Source organism: Scyliorhinus torazame, chromosome 10 (genome assembly GCF_047496885.1).
Source record: "Scyliorhinus torazame isolate Kashiwa2021f chromosome 10, sScyTor2.1, whole genome shotgun sequence".
In the NCBI taxonomy this organism is placed as follows: Eukaryota; Metazoa; Chordata; class Chondrichthyes; order Carcharhiniformes; family Scyliorhinidae; genus Scyliorhinus; species Scyliorhinus torazame.
Window position 1 is genome coordinate 42,480,564 of NC_092716.1, and position 16,925 is coordinate 42,497,488.

The following is a 16,925-nucleotide window of genomic DNA, read 5'->3' on the forward strand; positions in this document are numbered from 1 at the left end:
TGTTTCAGTATTTTTTATGTATGTCTTGTCCGGAATATTCGGTTTAGAAAAAAAAAAAATGAGGGAGTCACACATGGTGACAAATTAAAAAGGGAAATTGGCACGAAAGGACAGACATACTAACATACGAGATATTAACCAAGATAGTAACAGAAACTATGCTTGATCCCACAGAACTCCAGAAGCCCCAAGGAAAGAAAAGAGATGAGAAAGAAGGAGAACAATGAGGACATCCTCCGTGTTGATCACCACCATTATAATGTGTATACGGTTGCGCGCGAACAGGAACCCCCTGACCCCAACCCCCCCCCCCCCGTCCGTTAATGATTCACTTCCCCATAGCACCCAGAGCCCAGTAACAGGCAACACCACACCATCATGGTGTGATAAGCTCATAACATGGTACTCCCTTTCCTACGTAGTCGAATCCCTATTAGTGTTGGCGATACTCTGCAGCATCGTGCAGACTACCCGCACGAGGAAATGGCGAAGGAGAGCCTACCGCGCTCGCACCCCTATTTTTGGTTATCACCAGGACCCTGAACCCCTTGATCTACAATAAAGACCATTTGTGTTACATCTTTTGTAAATAAAGAAATGGAAATATTGTACACCCGTGCTTGACTGCCAAGTCAGAGGAAAAATGTGAATGCTGCTATTATTTTGTATTGTTTAGGAAGTTAATATGACTGAATGTTTTAGTGAGTGTAGTTTATGGAGGACAGTTAGAGGTACCGTTTTTTTTGTGTTGTAATGCATGTCCCTGTCTGACATAGCGCCACATAGAAATTGTTATTTAAATTTTTTACTGCATAGTTATGGTCAGTGTAGAGGCCATCATGGAAGAGTGCTCGCCGGGTCAGGGAATGAAGATAACGCAGTTATGTGATCCTTCACGCTTCGCGTTAGGGATCACAAGGAGGGCGTGTAGCCACCTGGGTTGGCCACTTCCAGACTTAAAATGGAGAACCGCAAAGACTATAGGGAAATTCAGCCAACACAGGCAAAAACGAGCAAGTGCAGAAATCGGAACTTGCAAAAACCAGACAGCACTGAAACCAGCAGCCATCTGCATAGTAATGAGCGATTCCAAGGCACAATTGCAACACTTAAGGTGAATATAGCCAAGCCAGACTCCTCGGCGCCAGCGGGAGCCAAGACAAAGGAAGGCCAACGGACATTTAGGGACCACCCAGCGATCAGGGAACAACTCCAGTATTGGAGAAATCGATCCAAGTGATCGGAACGCAGTCCAATCATTTGGAACCATGTACGGGGTCCGCCCCGAAAGGTAGCCCCTGGGGACTATAAAGTAAAGCCCCCAAGTTTAAATCGGTCTATTTGGCAGGGTCACTCAACAACGCGAATCAACCCCCGAGTGAACTGCCCAGCGGCCACATCAACTAAGTCTCCAGTCAATGCTCGCTACGAGATAGGCGCTCCTAGCTACAAGTCCATACCAGCTTTTGAATCCTGCAGACTCAGGACCTGAACGAAAGGCCATTTGTTCCCCTGACCTGGTGGGCCAATTCCGAAGCTAAGGCCTTTTAGTGATAGAGAATAGTCTAGAAAGTAGAGTTTATGCATGATTAGTGATTTCATGTGTATAATAAATGTGTTTTGATTTGAATCTTACTAATTGGTGTGTTGAGTTATTGATCAGTACTTGAACTTGGACCTCGTGGCGGTATCATAAAGATACTTGACAAATCTAGGCAAAGATTAAACAAACAGAGCAAATTACGAATTATGAGCCAACCAAAAGTTAGCAACAGTGGGCATGTCGCGAACTGGGGCTCACAGTCTGAGGATACGGGGCAGACCATTTGGGACAGAAATGAGGAGGAATTTCTTCACCTCGAGTGTGGTCGGCCTGTGGAATTCATTACCACAGGAAGTAGTTGAGGTCAAAACATTGTATGTTTTCAAGAAGCAGTTAGTGAGAAGAGGATCAAAGGGGGGGAAAGCGGGATTAGGCTGAGTTGGATGATCAGCCATGATCATAATGAATGGTGAAGGAGGCTCGAAGGGCCATACTCTTCCTGCACCTATTTTCTATGTTTCTAAGAGGGCAATTAAGAGTCAACCAAATCACTGGAGTCATATATAGGCCAAACAAAGCTAGCAGACTTCCTTCCCTAAAGTAACTTAGTGAACCAGATGGGTTTTTAAAATAATCCATTAGCTATATGGTCACCATTACTGGCCGACGCATTTGATTCTCTTCTCTTTTTCTATTTTATTTGGGTGGCACAGTGGCTAGCACTGCTGCCTCACAGCACTAGGGACCTGGGTTTGATTCTTGCCTTGGGTGACTGTGTGGAGTTTGCATGTTCTCCCCATGTCTGTGTGGGGTTTCCTCCAGGTGCTCCAGTATGCTCCCACAGTCCAAGGACGTGCAGGTTAGGTGGATTGGCCATGCTAAATTGTCCCTTAGTGTCCAACGGTTATGTGGGGTTACAGGGATAGGGCAGGGGAGTGAGCCTAGGTGGGTTGCTCTTTTGGAGGATCAGTACAGACTCGATGGGCTGAATGGCCTCCTTCTGCACTGTAGGGACTGTATGATTTATTTGATTCTGATTTTATTTAATATATTAAGTTCTCCAGCTGCTATGGTGCGATTTAAATTTATGTCTCCAAATTATTAGTCCAAGCCTCTGAATTGCATGACTTGTAGCATAACCAGTATGCTACCCTACCTTAGTCACATCGACACTTTCTTTTATTTTATAAATTTAGAGTAGCCAATTATTATTTTTTTCCAATTAAGGGACAATTTAGCGTGACCAGTCCACCTAACCTGCACATCTTTGGGTTGTGGGAGTGAAACCCACGCAGACACGGGGAGAATGTGCAAACTCCACACGGACAGTGACCAGGGCCGGGATTCGAACCCGGGTCCTCAGCGCCGTAGGCAGCAATGCTAACCATTGTGCACCTGCTGCCCAGACACCGACACTTTCTTAATCCCCTTGTTTTTGTTTATCAATGGAAACTTTCACTAGGTATCCTCACAAAACCTTTATAAATCTGATAACCCTAACTTTCTGTTTCAGCAAAAACCTAATTTTTCAAACCTTTTTCCAGAAATCTTGGTGTAATTCTAGTGAATTTTCACTGTACCAATTTTTTGGTTCCAGTGTCTTTCAGTATTACATCTAGAACAGCACAATGCACTCATTGTGTTCTAACCATCATCCTATACAAACCCAACATTATTTTCTTACTTTTTTTATTCAATGCTTCCATATGTGAAACCCATATTCTTAAGATCATGAGAAACTGGAAAAGTAGCTTATATGCCCTCTCAACTCTGCTTTGCCATTTAAAAAAATTATTTCATGGGATTGCTAGCATTTGTTCCTCATCTCAAATTATCCATGAAAAGGTGGAGGTGAATCGCCTTGGACAGCTGCAGTATATCTAGTGTACGTATACTTACAGTTCTGTTAGGAAGGGAGTTCAAGGATTTTGACCCAGTAACTGTGAAGGAACAGCGATATAGTTCCAAGTCAGAATGGTGCATAACTTGGAAGGGAACTTGGTGGTGTTCCCGTGCTTCTGCTGCCCATATCCTTCCAGGTAATAGAGGCAACACGTTTGGAAGGTACTGTCGAAGGAGCATCGGTGAGTTGCTGAAATGCACCTTATATAATGGTGTATATACATTGCTGTCACTATCACGGGGGTGGGGGTGCAGTGGTGGAGGAAGTAAATGTTTAATATGATCGTAGCTGAAATTTCACATCCACTCCTGTCCTATGTCTTCATTTCCTTAGCACCCAAAAATCCACCAATCTCAGGTTTGAATATGCACATTAATTGAACATCTCCTTCTCTCTGGGATAGGGAATGCCAAAGATTCACAATCTTCTAAGTGAAGATTTGTTTCTTCATCCCAGTCCCTTATCCTGAAATTGTGAACCCCTAGTTCTAGACTCTCCAAAACAGCCTCCCAAGAAAAATGCTGGAAATATAAATAAAAACAGGGAATGCTCTAAAAGTTCAGCAGGTCTGGGAGCATCTGTGGAGAGAGAAACATTTTGTTTCGGATTTTGTTTTTAATGTCTCATGACCATATTGAACTCGAAACATTTACTCTGTTTCTCTGTCCACAGATACTGCAAGGCCTGTTGTGCTTTTTCAGCATTTCATGTTTTTATTTCTCATTATCTATTTGGTTAAATCCTAAGAATTTTATAGATTAGGAGATCACTTCTCAATCTTCTAAATCCCAGAGAATATAAATCCATTCTATTCAAGCTCTTCTCATAGGACAGCTATTTAATCCCAGGTAATTGTGTTGCAACCTCGCTATTCTTCCTTAGGTAAGGAAACCAAAACTGTACACAGTACTCTCAATGTGGTCTTACCAAAGCCCTTCATTCAAGCAACTAGAATTTCTTACTTTTATTTTCTGACCCCATTGCAATAAAGGCTGTTATCCCAGTTGTCTTTCTAATTCTTTCCCATCTCGGTGTAATTCATATGCATGGCCTGGAATGATACTAGCCCCATTGCAGACATTTTTCTGGGGGGCGGACCAACCAGTGGAGGGTTTTCCTGATTTCCATTTTGCAAGGGCTCTTTGATGTCCGAAAGTTTCATTCAAATCACCACATAAGCATTGAAATTTCAGGTAATGTAACCCTAGTTTGTCTAATCTCTCCTCAAAAATTAACCTTTGGAGTCCCAAGGACCGTTCTGCTAAGTCTACACTGTGTTCTTTCTAAGGCCAAAACAACCTTCCTACTGCTCACTGTACTCCAGGTGCACTCTCTGCTTAAACACTGCTTCGGCAATCTTGCACACTATATCGTTAGGGATAAAGGCCAGCATTCTATTAACCATTTGATTATCGCCTGTGCCATTCTAATAATCTAAGTATCTGGATGCCCAAGTCTCTTTAGACTCCCACTATTTCTAGCTTTTCACCATTTAGAAAATATCTAGATCTATGCTTTTTGAAGTAGATAACCTCTCATTTGCCACAGTTTTGCCCATTCACTTAATCTATCAATATCTCTTTGCAACTTCACGTTTCCATACACACTGTATACAATGCTGCCTACCTTTGGGTTGTTGGAAAATTTGAATATGCAGCTTTCTATCCCAATGTTGTTAATGAATACTGTGAATAGTTGAGGCCCCCACATAGATTCTTGTGAAGCACAACTGCAACATCTTGCCAATTAGAGTGCCTATCCATTCTCATTGTCTGTCACCTTCCACTCAGCCAATTCCCTATTCCAAGTGAAAAATTTGTCTTCACTTCCACGAGCTTCAACTTTAACTAACAGTTCCTTATGAAGAACCTTATCAAATTGTGCAGGTGAGGGATAAGGCAGGGAAGTTGGTGGTGGCGCCGGATCTGATTAACAAGGTTTTTGAGGAATTTTATGAGAGGTTGTACAGGTCAGCCACCCGGGGGGATCGCGAGATGCGGGAATTTCTAGATGGGTTGGAGTACCCGAGGTTAGGGGAGGGGGACAGGGCTACATTAGAAGGAGCGATAGTGGAGCAGGAGATAAAGGATGCGATTGGGAGGATGCAGTCGGGGAAGGTGGCAGGGCCAGATGGGTTTCCGGTGGAATATTATAAAAATTTCAAGGATAAGCTGGCACCCCTGATGGTGGGGATGTTTGAAGAGGCGATAGGGAAGGGGGTGTTGCCACAAACCTTGGGGCAGGCATCGATCTCCCTGTTGCTAAGTGTGGGTCGTATAGGCACAATGTCGACGCAAACGTATTGGCGAAGATACTAGCGGGTAGACTGGAGGAGTGCCTCCCGAAGGTGATAGGTGAAGATCAGATGGGGTTCGTGAGAGGGAGGCGGCTCTTTTCAAACATTAGAAGAGTATTGAACGTCGTTATGGCACCGGCAGAGGGGAAGGAAACAGAGGTGGTTGTGGCATTGGACACTGAGAAGGTGTTCGACCGGGTAGAATTGGAGGTACTTGATGGCAGTTCTGGAGCGGTTTGGGATTGGACCAAGATTTGTGAATTGGGTAAAGCTACTATATAAGGAGCCGAGAGCGAGTGTCCGCACAAACAACATCACCTCGAGATACTTTACTCTCCACCGTGAGACTAGACAGGGATGTCCTATGACCCCCCTGCTGTTTGCACTCACGATTGAGCCGTTGGCCATTGCATTAAGAAGTTCGGGGGTATGGAAAGGAATAGTGCGGGGGGGGGAAATAGAGCATAGGGTGTCCTTATATGCCGATGACTTGCTGTTATACGTGTCGGAACCGAGTGTGTCAATAGGGGGAATATTTGAGCTGCTTCGAGTGTTTGGGTCTTTCTCGGGGTACAAGCTGAATCTAGACAAGAGAGAGTACTTTGTGGTATCTCGGCCGGGTGTGGGGGCAGGGGTGGGGGGCTGCCAACCGTAGGGTAGGGACTCACTTTAGGTACCTTGGGGGGCAGGGTGCCCGGGAGTGGGGGGGCTCCGCAGGTACAACATTTCTAGTTTGGTAGGGAGAGTGAAAGCTGATCTGGCAAGGTGGGATGGTCTCCCTCTGTCACTGGCGGGTCGGGTACAGGCGGTTAAAATGAACGCGTTGCCACGATTTCTGTTTATTTTTCAATGCCTGCCGATTTTCCTGCCAAAGGCTTTTTTCAGAGAGATTGAGGGAAGGATTACCTCGTTCATATGGGGAGGGAAGGTGGCCAGAGTTAGAAAGGTGCTACTACAGAGAGGAAGGTCTTCCGAACCTGATGTATTACTACTGGGCGGCGAATGTGGAGAAGGTGCTGAGTTGGGTAAGAGGGGTTGATTCCCAGTGGGTCAGAATGGAGGAGGAGATTTTGTGCAGGGGGTCAGGATTGTGAGCACCAGCAACAGTGCCGCTCCCAATAGACACGGGGAAGTACTCAGGGAGTCCAGTAATAATAGCTTAATTGAGAATTTGGAGGCAGTTTCGCCAACACTTCGGGTTGGGGGCAGGGTCAAGGGAAATGCCGATTCGGGGGAACCACAGATTTGAGCCAGGGAGGTGGGATGGAAATTTTCGGAAATGGGAGAAGAAGGGGATTAAGACACTAAAAGATTTGTTTCTTATTTGGGGGGTTGTTTGGGGGATTGAATGAGCTGGAAGCGAAGTATGGGCTGGAGCAGGGGGAAATGTTGAGATACGTGCAGGTTCGAGATTTTGCCAGAAAGGAGATACAGAACTTCCCGGAGGAGCCGGCCTCCACATTGCTGGAGGAGGTACTGAGGACAGGGGGACTGGAGAAGGGGCTAGTGTCAGCGGTCTACGGAGCTATTTTGGAAGAGGAGAAGGCACCACTGGAAGGGATCAAAGCAAAGTGGGAGGAAGAGTTGGGAGAGGATATGGAGGAGAGGTTCTGGTGTGAGGTGCTCCGGAGAGTGAATGCCTCCACCTCGTGCGTGAGGTTGGGGCTGACACAGCTGAAGGTGGTATACAGAGCACACCTCACGAGGGTGAGGATGAGCTGATTCTTTGAAGGAGTTGGAAGATGTGTGTGAACGTTGCCGGGGTGGGGGGGGGCTAATCACGTTCATATGTTTTGGTCCTGTCCAAAGCTAGAGGGTTACTGGAAGGAGGTTTTTAAGGTAATTTCTAAAGTGGTGCACGTGAGACTGGACCCGGGCCCTCAGGAGGCCATATTCGGGGCGTCGGACCGGCCAGGGTTGGAAACAGGAGCGGAGGCAGATGTTGTAGCCTCCGCCTCATTGATCGTCAGAAGGCGGATCGTGATGGGTTGGAGGGCAGCCTCTCCACCCTGTGCCCTGGCATGGCGGGGGGATCTGTTGGAATTCTTGACTCTTGAGAAGGTTAAGTTTGAACTGAGGGGAAGGACAGACAATTCATGGGCATTATTAATTATGCACTTTCAAGAACTGGATAACATCGAACATTAGTTGGGGGGGGGGGGGGGGGGTTAATGGGGGCTATGGGTGATTCCTGATTCCTTTTTGTCAGTTGTTTATTTCAACATGTGGCCGAATGTTTTGTGTTGGTGGGAGGAAGTGATCGTTGTTATTGATATGGGGATTGACATATTTGTTACTGATTATTGTTTATTGTTGGTGGGTGTAAATTTGGGAGAAAATGCAAACAGGAGGAGAATAAAGAAAAGTATATTTAAATGAAGAACCTTATGCTTTCTGAAATCCCTTAGAAGTAACATACATGGACATTCCCCTGTCCACTTCTTTAGTCACCAATTCACAAAATTCAGTCAGATTCCTCAAACATGACCTACACTTTCAAAATGCACACTGGCTCTCGCTGATCCAGCAGAAAATTTTCAAGATCTTCAATCACCCTAAATTAATTACAAACTCCAGTAATTCCTCAACAACAGTTGCAAAGTTAACTATCTCCAATTCCCTGATTTACCTCGCTCATCTTCCTTAACTTTTAAGTTATTTCCATTCCAACCTTTATTTATATTTTTGACAACACCCCTTTGCCCTCAATTGTAATGTATTTAATCTGGATTTACGGCAGCCATGATTTAATTGTTGCAAAAGGCTAGATGAGTTGAATGGCCTATTCAACAACTTAACGTATAGAAAAATCTTTATGTTTTAAAATTTGCAATTGAATACTTTGATACTTACTTACAAAACGCATCTCCAACTCGAATGACCAACACGGCAGAACTGTCCTTGCACTTCATACATTTCTGTGTAACACTACAGAAAATAATTCACATTGTAATTTTTTTAAAAAAACTTATTTACAAATATCCCATTAACCTTTTCTGAACCAATTCATATCTGATTAAATGGCTACTAACACAGTAAGCAGCTATTGCAAGACAGGCAGAATAGTTGGTAACTGAAGTAAGGAACTTGGTGTATTGAACACTTTACAACTGAAAAAAGTAACCACATATTTGATTTTCAAAAAGCCTTTATAAAAATTACATCTCCATGAACAAACTCAAATAAAATATGTCTCCAGAATAATTACTATACAGTGGATTTAGAAAGGCATGGCCGCTCATCTCTGAGTTGGAACTTTTCCACACAAAGGCCAGCCAAAGTCTGTGGATGCTGGATCAATTGAAACCTTCCAAGACTGAGAAGGACAGATCAGGATATGTAACAAAATAACAAGTGGTAAATGGAGTAGAGTACTGATGAGCCATGAATGAAGCAAATGGCAGAACAGATTCCTGTTCCTATGAGACCTGAAGGTTAAGAGTTTAGGTCACTATGGATTAAAGTGCATTATCTAGACTAATATAGCACCAAGGAAATACTGTAATGTCAGAGTCTATCCTTCAGATAAAAGCATAGGTCCTGGCTGCATATTCATCAAAATTATCAAAGTAACTTATTCATCCACTCATGTAAACTACTGGAGTTACATTTCTGTCAGGTGGGAGTAAGGTGTGCCAAGTGTCCAGTTAGTGCTCCATGTTTCAATGGAGCTCTTATCCTTTTCTTTTAACGTTTTTGACAATAGCATGTAACCCCGCCCTTTGGTCTTGCATCACAAAGCTGCGTTTTCACTGAACGATAACGAATAACATGCCAAGAAACATCACGGACTGTCACATTAGCAAGATCCAGTGCTGGTTACTACCCAAACATCAGCAGGGTCTTTTGAACCGAATTAAATGGCATACTCCACTCTCGGCCACAAATTGCGCAGCTAAACGCTTTTGTTTACAATGTCGAGCTGAATTTGAATTGGCACTCCTCCTGTCAAACCTATTCTTGTCGCATTCCCCTGCTTCTAATGCCTTGACAAAGATTTTTAAATTAATTCTAGCTGCGGCAAAAAAAAAACAACCTTCCAACCTAATTTAGAAGAGGCACCCCCTTCAGCAAAGGACCGGGGGCGGGGGTGCTGATTCGTTTTGTTTCCCACACGCATCGGAGCGGTTGTCCGCAGCCAGGAGTGTCAGGCTGCTGCAGCGGTGGGCAACTTCCCAACACCACCATATGTAATATATCTAGCATAAAAACAAAAAATGCTGGGCAATCTCAGCAGGTCAGATTGTCCAGCATCTTCTAGCTTTCTTTCAGATTCCAGCATCCGCAGTCATTTGCTTTTGTCACATATGTCTGTCTGTATATTACATGTGCGTATGTATATATACACACACACACACAAGTACATTAGATATGATGTATATAGTGTGTATATGGATATATGTGTATACTAGGTGCCTCTCGACAACAAAGCGTTTCTTTTAAATGGAAAGGGTTTCCCCCCCTCGCTCTCTAACCTTGCGGCCGCCGCCCTGAGCAGCGGCTGCTCGCTGTAATCCTCCTCAACCTCGCACATGGCCGCTCTCGGTTCAAAGGGGGTTCCTGCGGCCGCAGGCGGACAGCGCTTGCCGGCGAACCCGGCTCACACTAACAGCGACCCGGAGAAGCCGAATGAATATAACCCCCTCTTCTTTTTTCCCCGATGATCCTGGTGCTTTTTTCCAGCCAGTCCTTTTTTTTTCCCCCGTTACGTGTGCGCGTGTTTTATTTGTCGGTCGCTCGTCCTCCCTCCACAACCGGATTGAAAGCGCGGCCTTTGTTCAATCGCTCTGCCGAGAGAGAACGGGCGGGGGCGGAGAGCAAATGGCGGCGTTTCCCTGGGAACCCAACTCGGGGGTCCCGGCTGCCGCTGACGTCATCTGACGGTCGCGGGGCGATGATGCGACGGCCTCCGCTGGTCGTCGCTACCCGATGACGGATGTTTAGGTTGTAGAGGGGGTACGATCATGGCGATGTTTCGGAGTTTTGTCTCCGGCGGTCAGGCGAAACAAGCGCCGGTGGCGCCGGGGGAGAACCTGGCTGATTCGTACAGCTGCCCCATCTGCCTGGAGGTCTACCACAAGCCGGTGTCCATAGCCAGCTGCGGACATGCGTGAGTTGAGGCCAGAAGCCGGCTTGATTGATAGCCGGAGCGGTGCTGGGTCCGGGGCGGCAGACAATGGCTGTGCGCAGCCCAGGGCAAGTTGAGGGGAAGAAGCTTGTGTTTGGCGAGCACCCGTGTGTCAGGCAGCTGGCAAAGGGGAGGTGAGGAGGGAAGATGAGCCAAGCCCGGATGGGCCGGGAACTTGAGGTGGTTTTGTGTTGGTTTCAAGCGCGCTGTTGTGAAGTTCTTCCAAAGCTCCTTCGATGGCGTCGTCTTCACGGCTGTTGCCCAGTCAGACTTTCAACGGCTTTGTTGGGTCAACACAGCGATGTCACTAGTAACTATCAGGCAATTGCTGCTCCTGCTTTTGGGGACAATGCTGGGAGGGAAGATTACTTCCGTTTGGGTTAAACGCCCAAACACAATTATTTAAAACACAATTCTGCAAACGTAAATTTGACCGATCACCTCAAAAACCGATGTGACCGCTTGATTTGGAAGTGCGTGATGTTTTTCATATGCACGTTTAGATGAGTGTATGTGTCCTTTATTTTTAAATAATCCCTTTGCCGTTTCCTCCGCGAATCCATCCTGCAGATCGTCAAACAATATCTCGCAATGATAACGTTTGCAATGTAAACATAACTCGCCTTGTAGTGAACACACCAATTATATAAATAGAGTACACGATGTTAATTAGAGTTTACGGCAAAACCTATGTGATTGATTCGGAAGAGACAAATGACCTACTCAATCAGATTGGTGAACTCCATAAATTAGTCCATTCTGCCTCATGTGCTGTTTTATTTTCTATTTTATTTATACTGCAGGATCAGATTAAAAAATTTGAAAGTTTCTTAATTTAACCACGCTTTGTGCGTTCTCGGATCTGTACCATCGGAAAGAACAACATATATATTTATGATATACTCCAGCTAACTCGTCGGTTTCCCTGCTTCCATGGGCAAAAGTGTACAGTTGACCTGCTGATGAACTCCAGGAGTCAGAGGGTTAAGTTGGCAAAAGAGTTAATCAATTCTTTAGTAATGTCGTGTACCAGTGTGAGAAAACAAATATTCGACCAGAACTGTGGCACTTGGGGATAGGGAGTACGATTTTTTTTTCGTGAACTTTATTCCTGGCTATTGGTTGATCAAAAGGGGGAAATTATTAAACCAGAACAAGATCATTTTTTTTTTTGTTGAACCAAGTTTTGATAATTTCTGCAATCAGTTGGCTAGTTTATAGTTAGGTGTGTCTCCTCACTTAATGATTAATGTAAAACAGGCAGAAATGTGCTACAGATCATGGCATGTTTTGTTGATTTCAGTAAAATGCTGATCTCCTGTTACTTTACTCAAGTAATTTATCAAATCATCAATTCCTTCCTCTGTATTCTATCATTTGTGTGAATAGGGAAAAGGAAGGAACTTTCATTTTTACTCTTATGTATTGTAATGAAGGAAAATGTTTATTGAAGCCAATATAATGTATCTCCCTTTTGGCTCAAGGCCAGTATAAGGAAATTATCCCCAAAGCTGAGGGCTTTCATACCTACGTGGCCTTAAAGTTGTGATTGTTTTTGTATCCTGGTGTAAACTGAACTCACTAATCATTTCTGGGAAAATTTGGTTGGGTTCCCAAGGATTGATTGTTTTTAATGCAGATGGGAAGAGAATGTGCACCCCATGGGTGAAAATTTCCAGTTGTTTTGATTGTCAAGCTTGGTTACGGAGAAAATTCTGTAGATGTCTTGAGTCCCAAAGCATGTATTTCTAAACAGAACTGTACTCCAAGATGCTGGCACAATCAATATACTGGTATACTAACTTACCAATAAATTTACCCAATGTATGTAATCTTCCTAGAGAAGGTTCTGCAGAGATTTTTAAAAATTGCACAAAGTATTTCTTTGTGGCCCTATCATTGTTCTGTGCAAGAGGAGAATAACTTCAAATTTATAATCACATGATGTATTCCAGGATCTTATTTGACATGTGTATGACAGCTTTACTTTGCATACTTCTGGTGAATGTTTCAGTAATCATACATAACTTTATCTTTTTCTGTTTTGCCAAGCCAATGAATATTCTTAAAATGTAGGTTTTCTTCAGTGATTTTCGACAGGTAGTTACTAAATCTCTTCGCTCAAACATGTACACGTGTTAATTTCCTCCAACCTAATCATTTGTCCCTTTTCTTTACTCAGTTCACAGAAATCCACTTGTTCACAATTAAACATTAGAATACATTGAAGCAAAGGTGATATTTTCATTTTATTCTCTTTTACAATTCTGGACATGCATCAACTGACAGTATCTCTTGGGGGGGGAAATCTTAATCAAGTAACTGGAGCAAAGTGAGTAATATTTAGGTAAGGGATGATCACAGGCGAGATCAAAAAGTGGAATACTACGGTGCTGAAAATCTGAAATGAAAGCAAAATATGCTGAAAAAGTTATGGCAGCATATGCGGAGGGAAACAAACTTTGCAGTTTTGTGACCTTTCATCAGAACTGGGAAATGGTAGAGATGTAATATGTTTAGAACAAGGGGTGGGTGGGATAAGGACAAAATGAAGGTCCATGATGGGATGAAAGTCAGGAGAGACAAGAAGTTTTCAGGGCCAAAGAGAATGGTGATGGGGCAAGAAGAGATAAATAAACAAAATATGTGCCTAGAGTAGGTGTGCTGCTGACTAAATGAATAAGAAATAAAACAAGCACAGAAAAGGAAAGAATGGAGCCCAAATTATGGTCTGAAATTGTTGAGTTTGGACGGCTGTAAAGTGCCTAATTGAAGGATGAGGTACTATTCCTCAAGCTTGCACTGAGCGTCACTAGAACAGTGCAGTAGGTTGAGGGCAGTGTGAGAGCAAGGCAGAAAATTAAAATGACAGGCCACTGGAAGCTTGGGGTCATCCTTGTGGACTGAACAAAGGTGTCCTTTGCAAAGCATCTGCGTTTGGTCTCCCCAATACTGATCAGGTATGATAAGTCTGTTTCTCTCCATGGATGTTGTGATCTTGCCTTGCCAAAATAGTTGTTTCTCCATTTTCCTAGCTGAAGATGGATTGTACCTCATACTTTCCAGTGATGTGAATGAATTTCTGGATGGGCAGGTGTATGTATGTTATTTTCCATGTTTTCTATATTTATTGTGTAAATTATACATCTGAATGCAAAAAGCATTATGCATTTGTTTTATATTATGATGGCTCAGTGGCTACCCATGGTTGAAGTATTGACAGTATAGATTAGGAAATTCCCAACTTCTACGGAGTTATTGATCTTAGGCTGGGAATAGAAACATTTCAGCTGGCATCAATTATTGAGATTGGGTAAAATCTGATTTTATAACCTGTGTTGGAAGTTTGTTTCTGTGCATTATCAGAAGCGTGTACACATCATAAGAGGATAGTATCAGGGTGAACCTGTCAGCAGCTTCCATGGTCAAACCAGAAGTTCTTTTTCCCTTCCTAATATTTTCTTCTTTGGCTTGGACCCCATTTTTGTTCAGTTAGACCACTATGAAACGCTTTGGGTGTTTTCTAATTTAAGAAACAATATAAATCAATGTTGTGTCATGCTGCCTGTGCTTGGATATGGCTATTTCAGAGAGCTTTCTCAGTTTTTACAAGTACTGTATCACTTGCAGTATCATTTCTTTCATCTGTCCAACTGTGCCATTTATTAAATAATGGGAGTCAGGACGTTATGACAATCATGGGTAATTTTAATGGCAACACGGTGGCGCCGTGGTAGCACTGCAGTCTCACGGTGCTGAGGTCCCAGGTTCGATCCCGGCTCTGGGTCACTGTCCGTGTGGAGTTTGCACATTCTCCCCGTGTTTGCGTGGGTTTCGCTTCCACAACCCAAAAATGTGCAAGGTAGGTTGATTGGAAACGCTAAATTGCCCCTTAATTGGAAAAAATGAATTGGTACTCTAAATTTAAAAAAATAAAGCATCATGGGTGATTTTATTGTACATATAGACTGGAAAAATCAACTGGGCAAAGGCAGTCTAGATGAGGAATTCATAGAATGTTTACAGGATAATTTCTTAGAACAGCACATTCTGAAGCCAACCAGCGAACGGGCTATACTAGACATGATATTATGCAAGAAGATAGATTTAATTAATGACCTTATGGTGAAGGCGTCCCTAGGTAGCAGGATCATAATATGATTGAGTTTTACATTCAGTTTGAGGGAGGGAAGAATGGGTCTAAGACTAATATTTTACACACAAATAAGGGCAACAATGAGGGCTTGAAAGCAGAGCTAGCTAATGTGAACTGGCAAATTAGGTTAAGGGATCCATCCATAGAGGTGCAGTGGCAGATATTTAAGGGGATATTTCAAAATACACAGAATAGATACATTCGATTGAGAGAAAAATATTCAAAATGGTGGACCCACCATTCTTGGTTAAGAAAAAAAGTTAAAGATGTTATCAAGAAAAAGCAGATAATTGCACAGAGATGTATGACAGATCAGAAGATTGGACAGAATATTTAAAGAAAGCAACGGATGACTAAAAGATTGATCAGGAAGGAAACATACTGCAGGGTATGAGATAAAGCTAGCTAGAAATATAAAGACCGATAGTAAGAGTTTCTGTAGATATTTGAAAAAGAAAATAGTTAACAGAGGGAGTGATGGTCCTATAAAAAGCGAGTCTGGGGAATTAATAATGGAAAACAAGGAGATAGCAGATGAATTGAACAGGTATTTTGCATCAGTTCTCACTATAGAGGATACAAGTAACATCCCAGAAACAGCTGTAAATTAGGAAATGGGAGAACATAAGAACTAGGAGCAGGAGTAGGCCATCTGGCCCCTCGAGCCTGCTCCACCATTCAATGAGATCATGGCTGATCTTTTGTGACCTCAGCTCCACTTTCCGGCCCGAACACCATAACCCTTAATCCCTTTATTCTTCAAAAAACTATCTATCTTTATCTTAAAAACATTTAATGAAGGAGCCTCTACTGCTTCACTGGGCAAGGAATTCCATTGATTCACAACCCTTTGGGTGAAGAAGTTTCTCCTAAACTCAGTCCTAAATCTACTTCCCCTTATTTTGAGGCTATGCCCCCTAGTTCTGCTTTCACCCGCCAGTGGAAACAACCTGCCCGCATCTATTCTGTCTAGTCCCTTCATAATCTTATATGTTTCTATAAGATCCCCCTCCTCATCCTTCTAAATTCCAACGTGTACAGTCCCAGTCTACTCAACCTCTCCTCGTAATCCAACCCCTTCAGCTCTGGGATTAACCTAGTGAATCTCCTCTGCATACCCTCCAGTGCCAGTACGTCCTTTCTCAAGTAAGGAGACCAAAGCTGCACACAATACTCCAGGTGTGGCCTCGCTAACACCTTATACAATTGCAGCATAACCTCCCTAGTCTTAAACTCCATCCCTCTAGCAATGAAGGACAAAATTCCATTTGCCTTCTTAATCACCTGTTGCACCTGTAAACCAACTTTTTGCGACTCGTGCACTAGCACACCCAGGTCTCTCTGCACAGCAGCATGTTTTAATATTTTATAATTTAAATAATAATCGCTTTTGCTGTTATTCCTACCAAAATGGATAACCTCACATTTGTCAACATTGTATTCCATCTGCCAGACCCTAGCCCATTCACTTAGCGTATCCAAATCTCTCTGCAGACTTCCAGTATCCTCTGCACTTTTTGCTTTACCACTTACCTTAGTGTCGTCTGCAAACTTGGACTCATTGCCCTTGGTCCCAAACTCCAAATCATCCATGTAAATTGTGAACAGTTGTGGGCCCAACACTGATCCCTGAGGGACACCACTAGCTACTGATTGCCAACCAGAGAAACGCCCATTAATCCCCACTCTTTGCTTTCTATTAATTAACCAATCCTCTATCCATGCTACTACTTTCCCCTTGATGCCATGCATCTTTATCTTATGCAGCAACCTTTTGTGTGGCACCTTGTCAAAGGCTTTCTGGAAATCCAGATATACCACATCCATTGGCTCCCCGTTATCTACCGCACTGTTAATGTCCTCAAAAAATTCCACTAAATTAGTTAGGCATGACCTGCC

At 43.4% G+C, this 16,925-nt stretch overlaps 2 protein-coding genes across 9 annotated transcripts in view; one reads left to right on the plus strand and one right to left on the minus strand.

Moving 5' to 3' along the window:
* The window catches only part of ctu2 (cytosolic thiouridylase subunit 2 homolog (S. pombe)), a 47,619-nt gene extending 36,981 nt beyond the window's left edge, over positions 1 to 10,638 (minus strand). For 2 of the 7 annotated variants that reach the window (XM_072518013.1, XM_072518007.1), the window contains exons 1-2: positions 10,218 to 10,638; positions 8,596 to 8,670 (exon numbers count right to left, since the gene is read on the minus strand). In XM_072518013.1, the coding sequence (XP_072374114.1) occupies positions 8,596 to 8,670; positions 10,218 to 10,276 (134 nt within the window). In that variant the 5' untranslated portion in view covers positions 10,277 to 10,638. The remainder of the gene's footprint in view (positions 1 to 8,595; positions 8,671 to 10,217) is intronic. The other 5 variants (XM_072518011.1, XM_072518008.1, XM_072518012.1 and 2 more) reach the window with 5 other exon arrangements.
* Positions 10,639 to 10,650: 12 nt separating this feature from the next.
* The window catches only part of rnf166 (ring finger protein 166), an 88,342-nt gene continuing 82,067 nt past the window's right edge, over positions 10,651 to 16,925 (plus strand). The window contains exon 1 of one of the 2 annotated variants that reach the window (XM_072518016.1): positions 10,651 to 10,852. In XM_072518016.1, the coding sequence (XP_072374117.1) occupies positions 10,707 to 10,852 (146 nt within the window). In that variant the 5' untranslated portion in view covers positions 10,651 to 10,706. Of the gene's footprint in view, positions 10,853 to 10,883; positions 11,005 to 16,925 lie in introns of those variants that run through there. The other variant, XM_072518017.1, reaches the window with a different exon arrangement.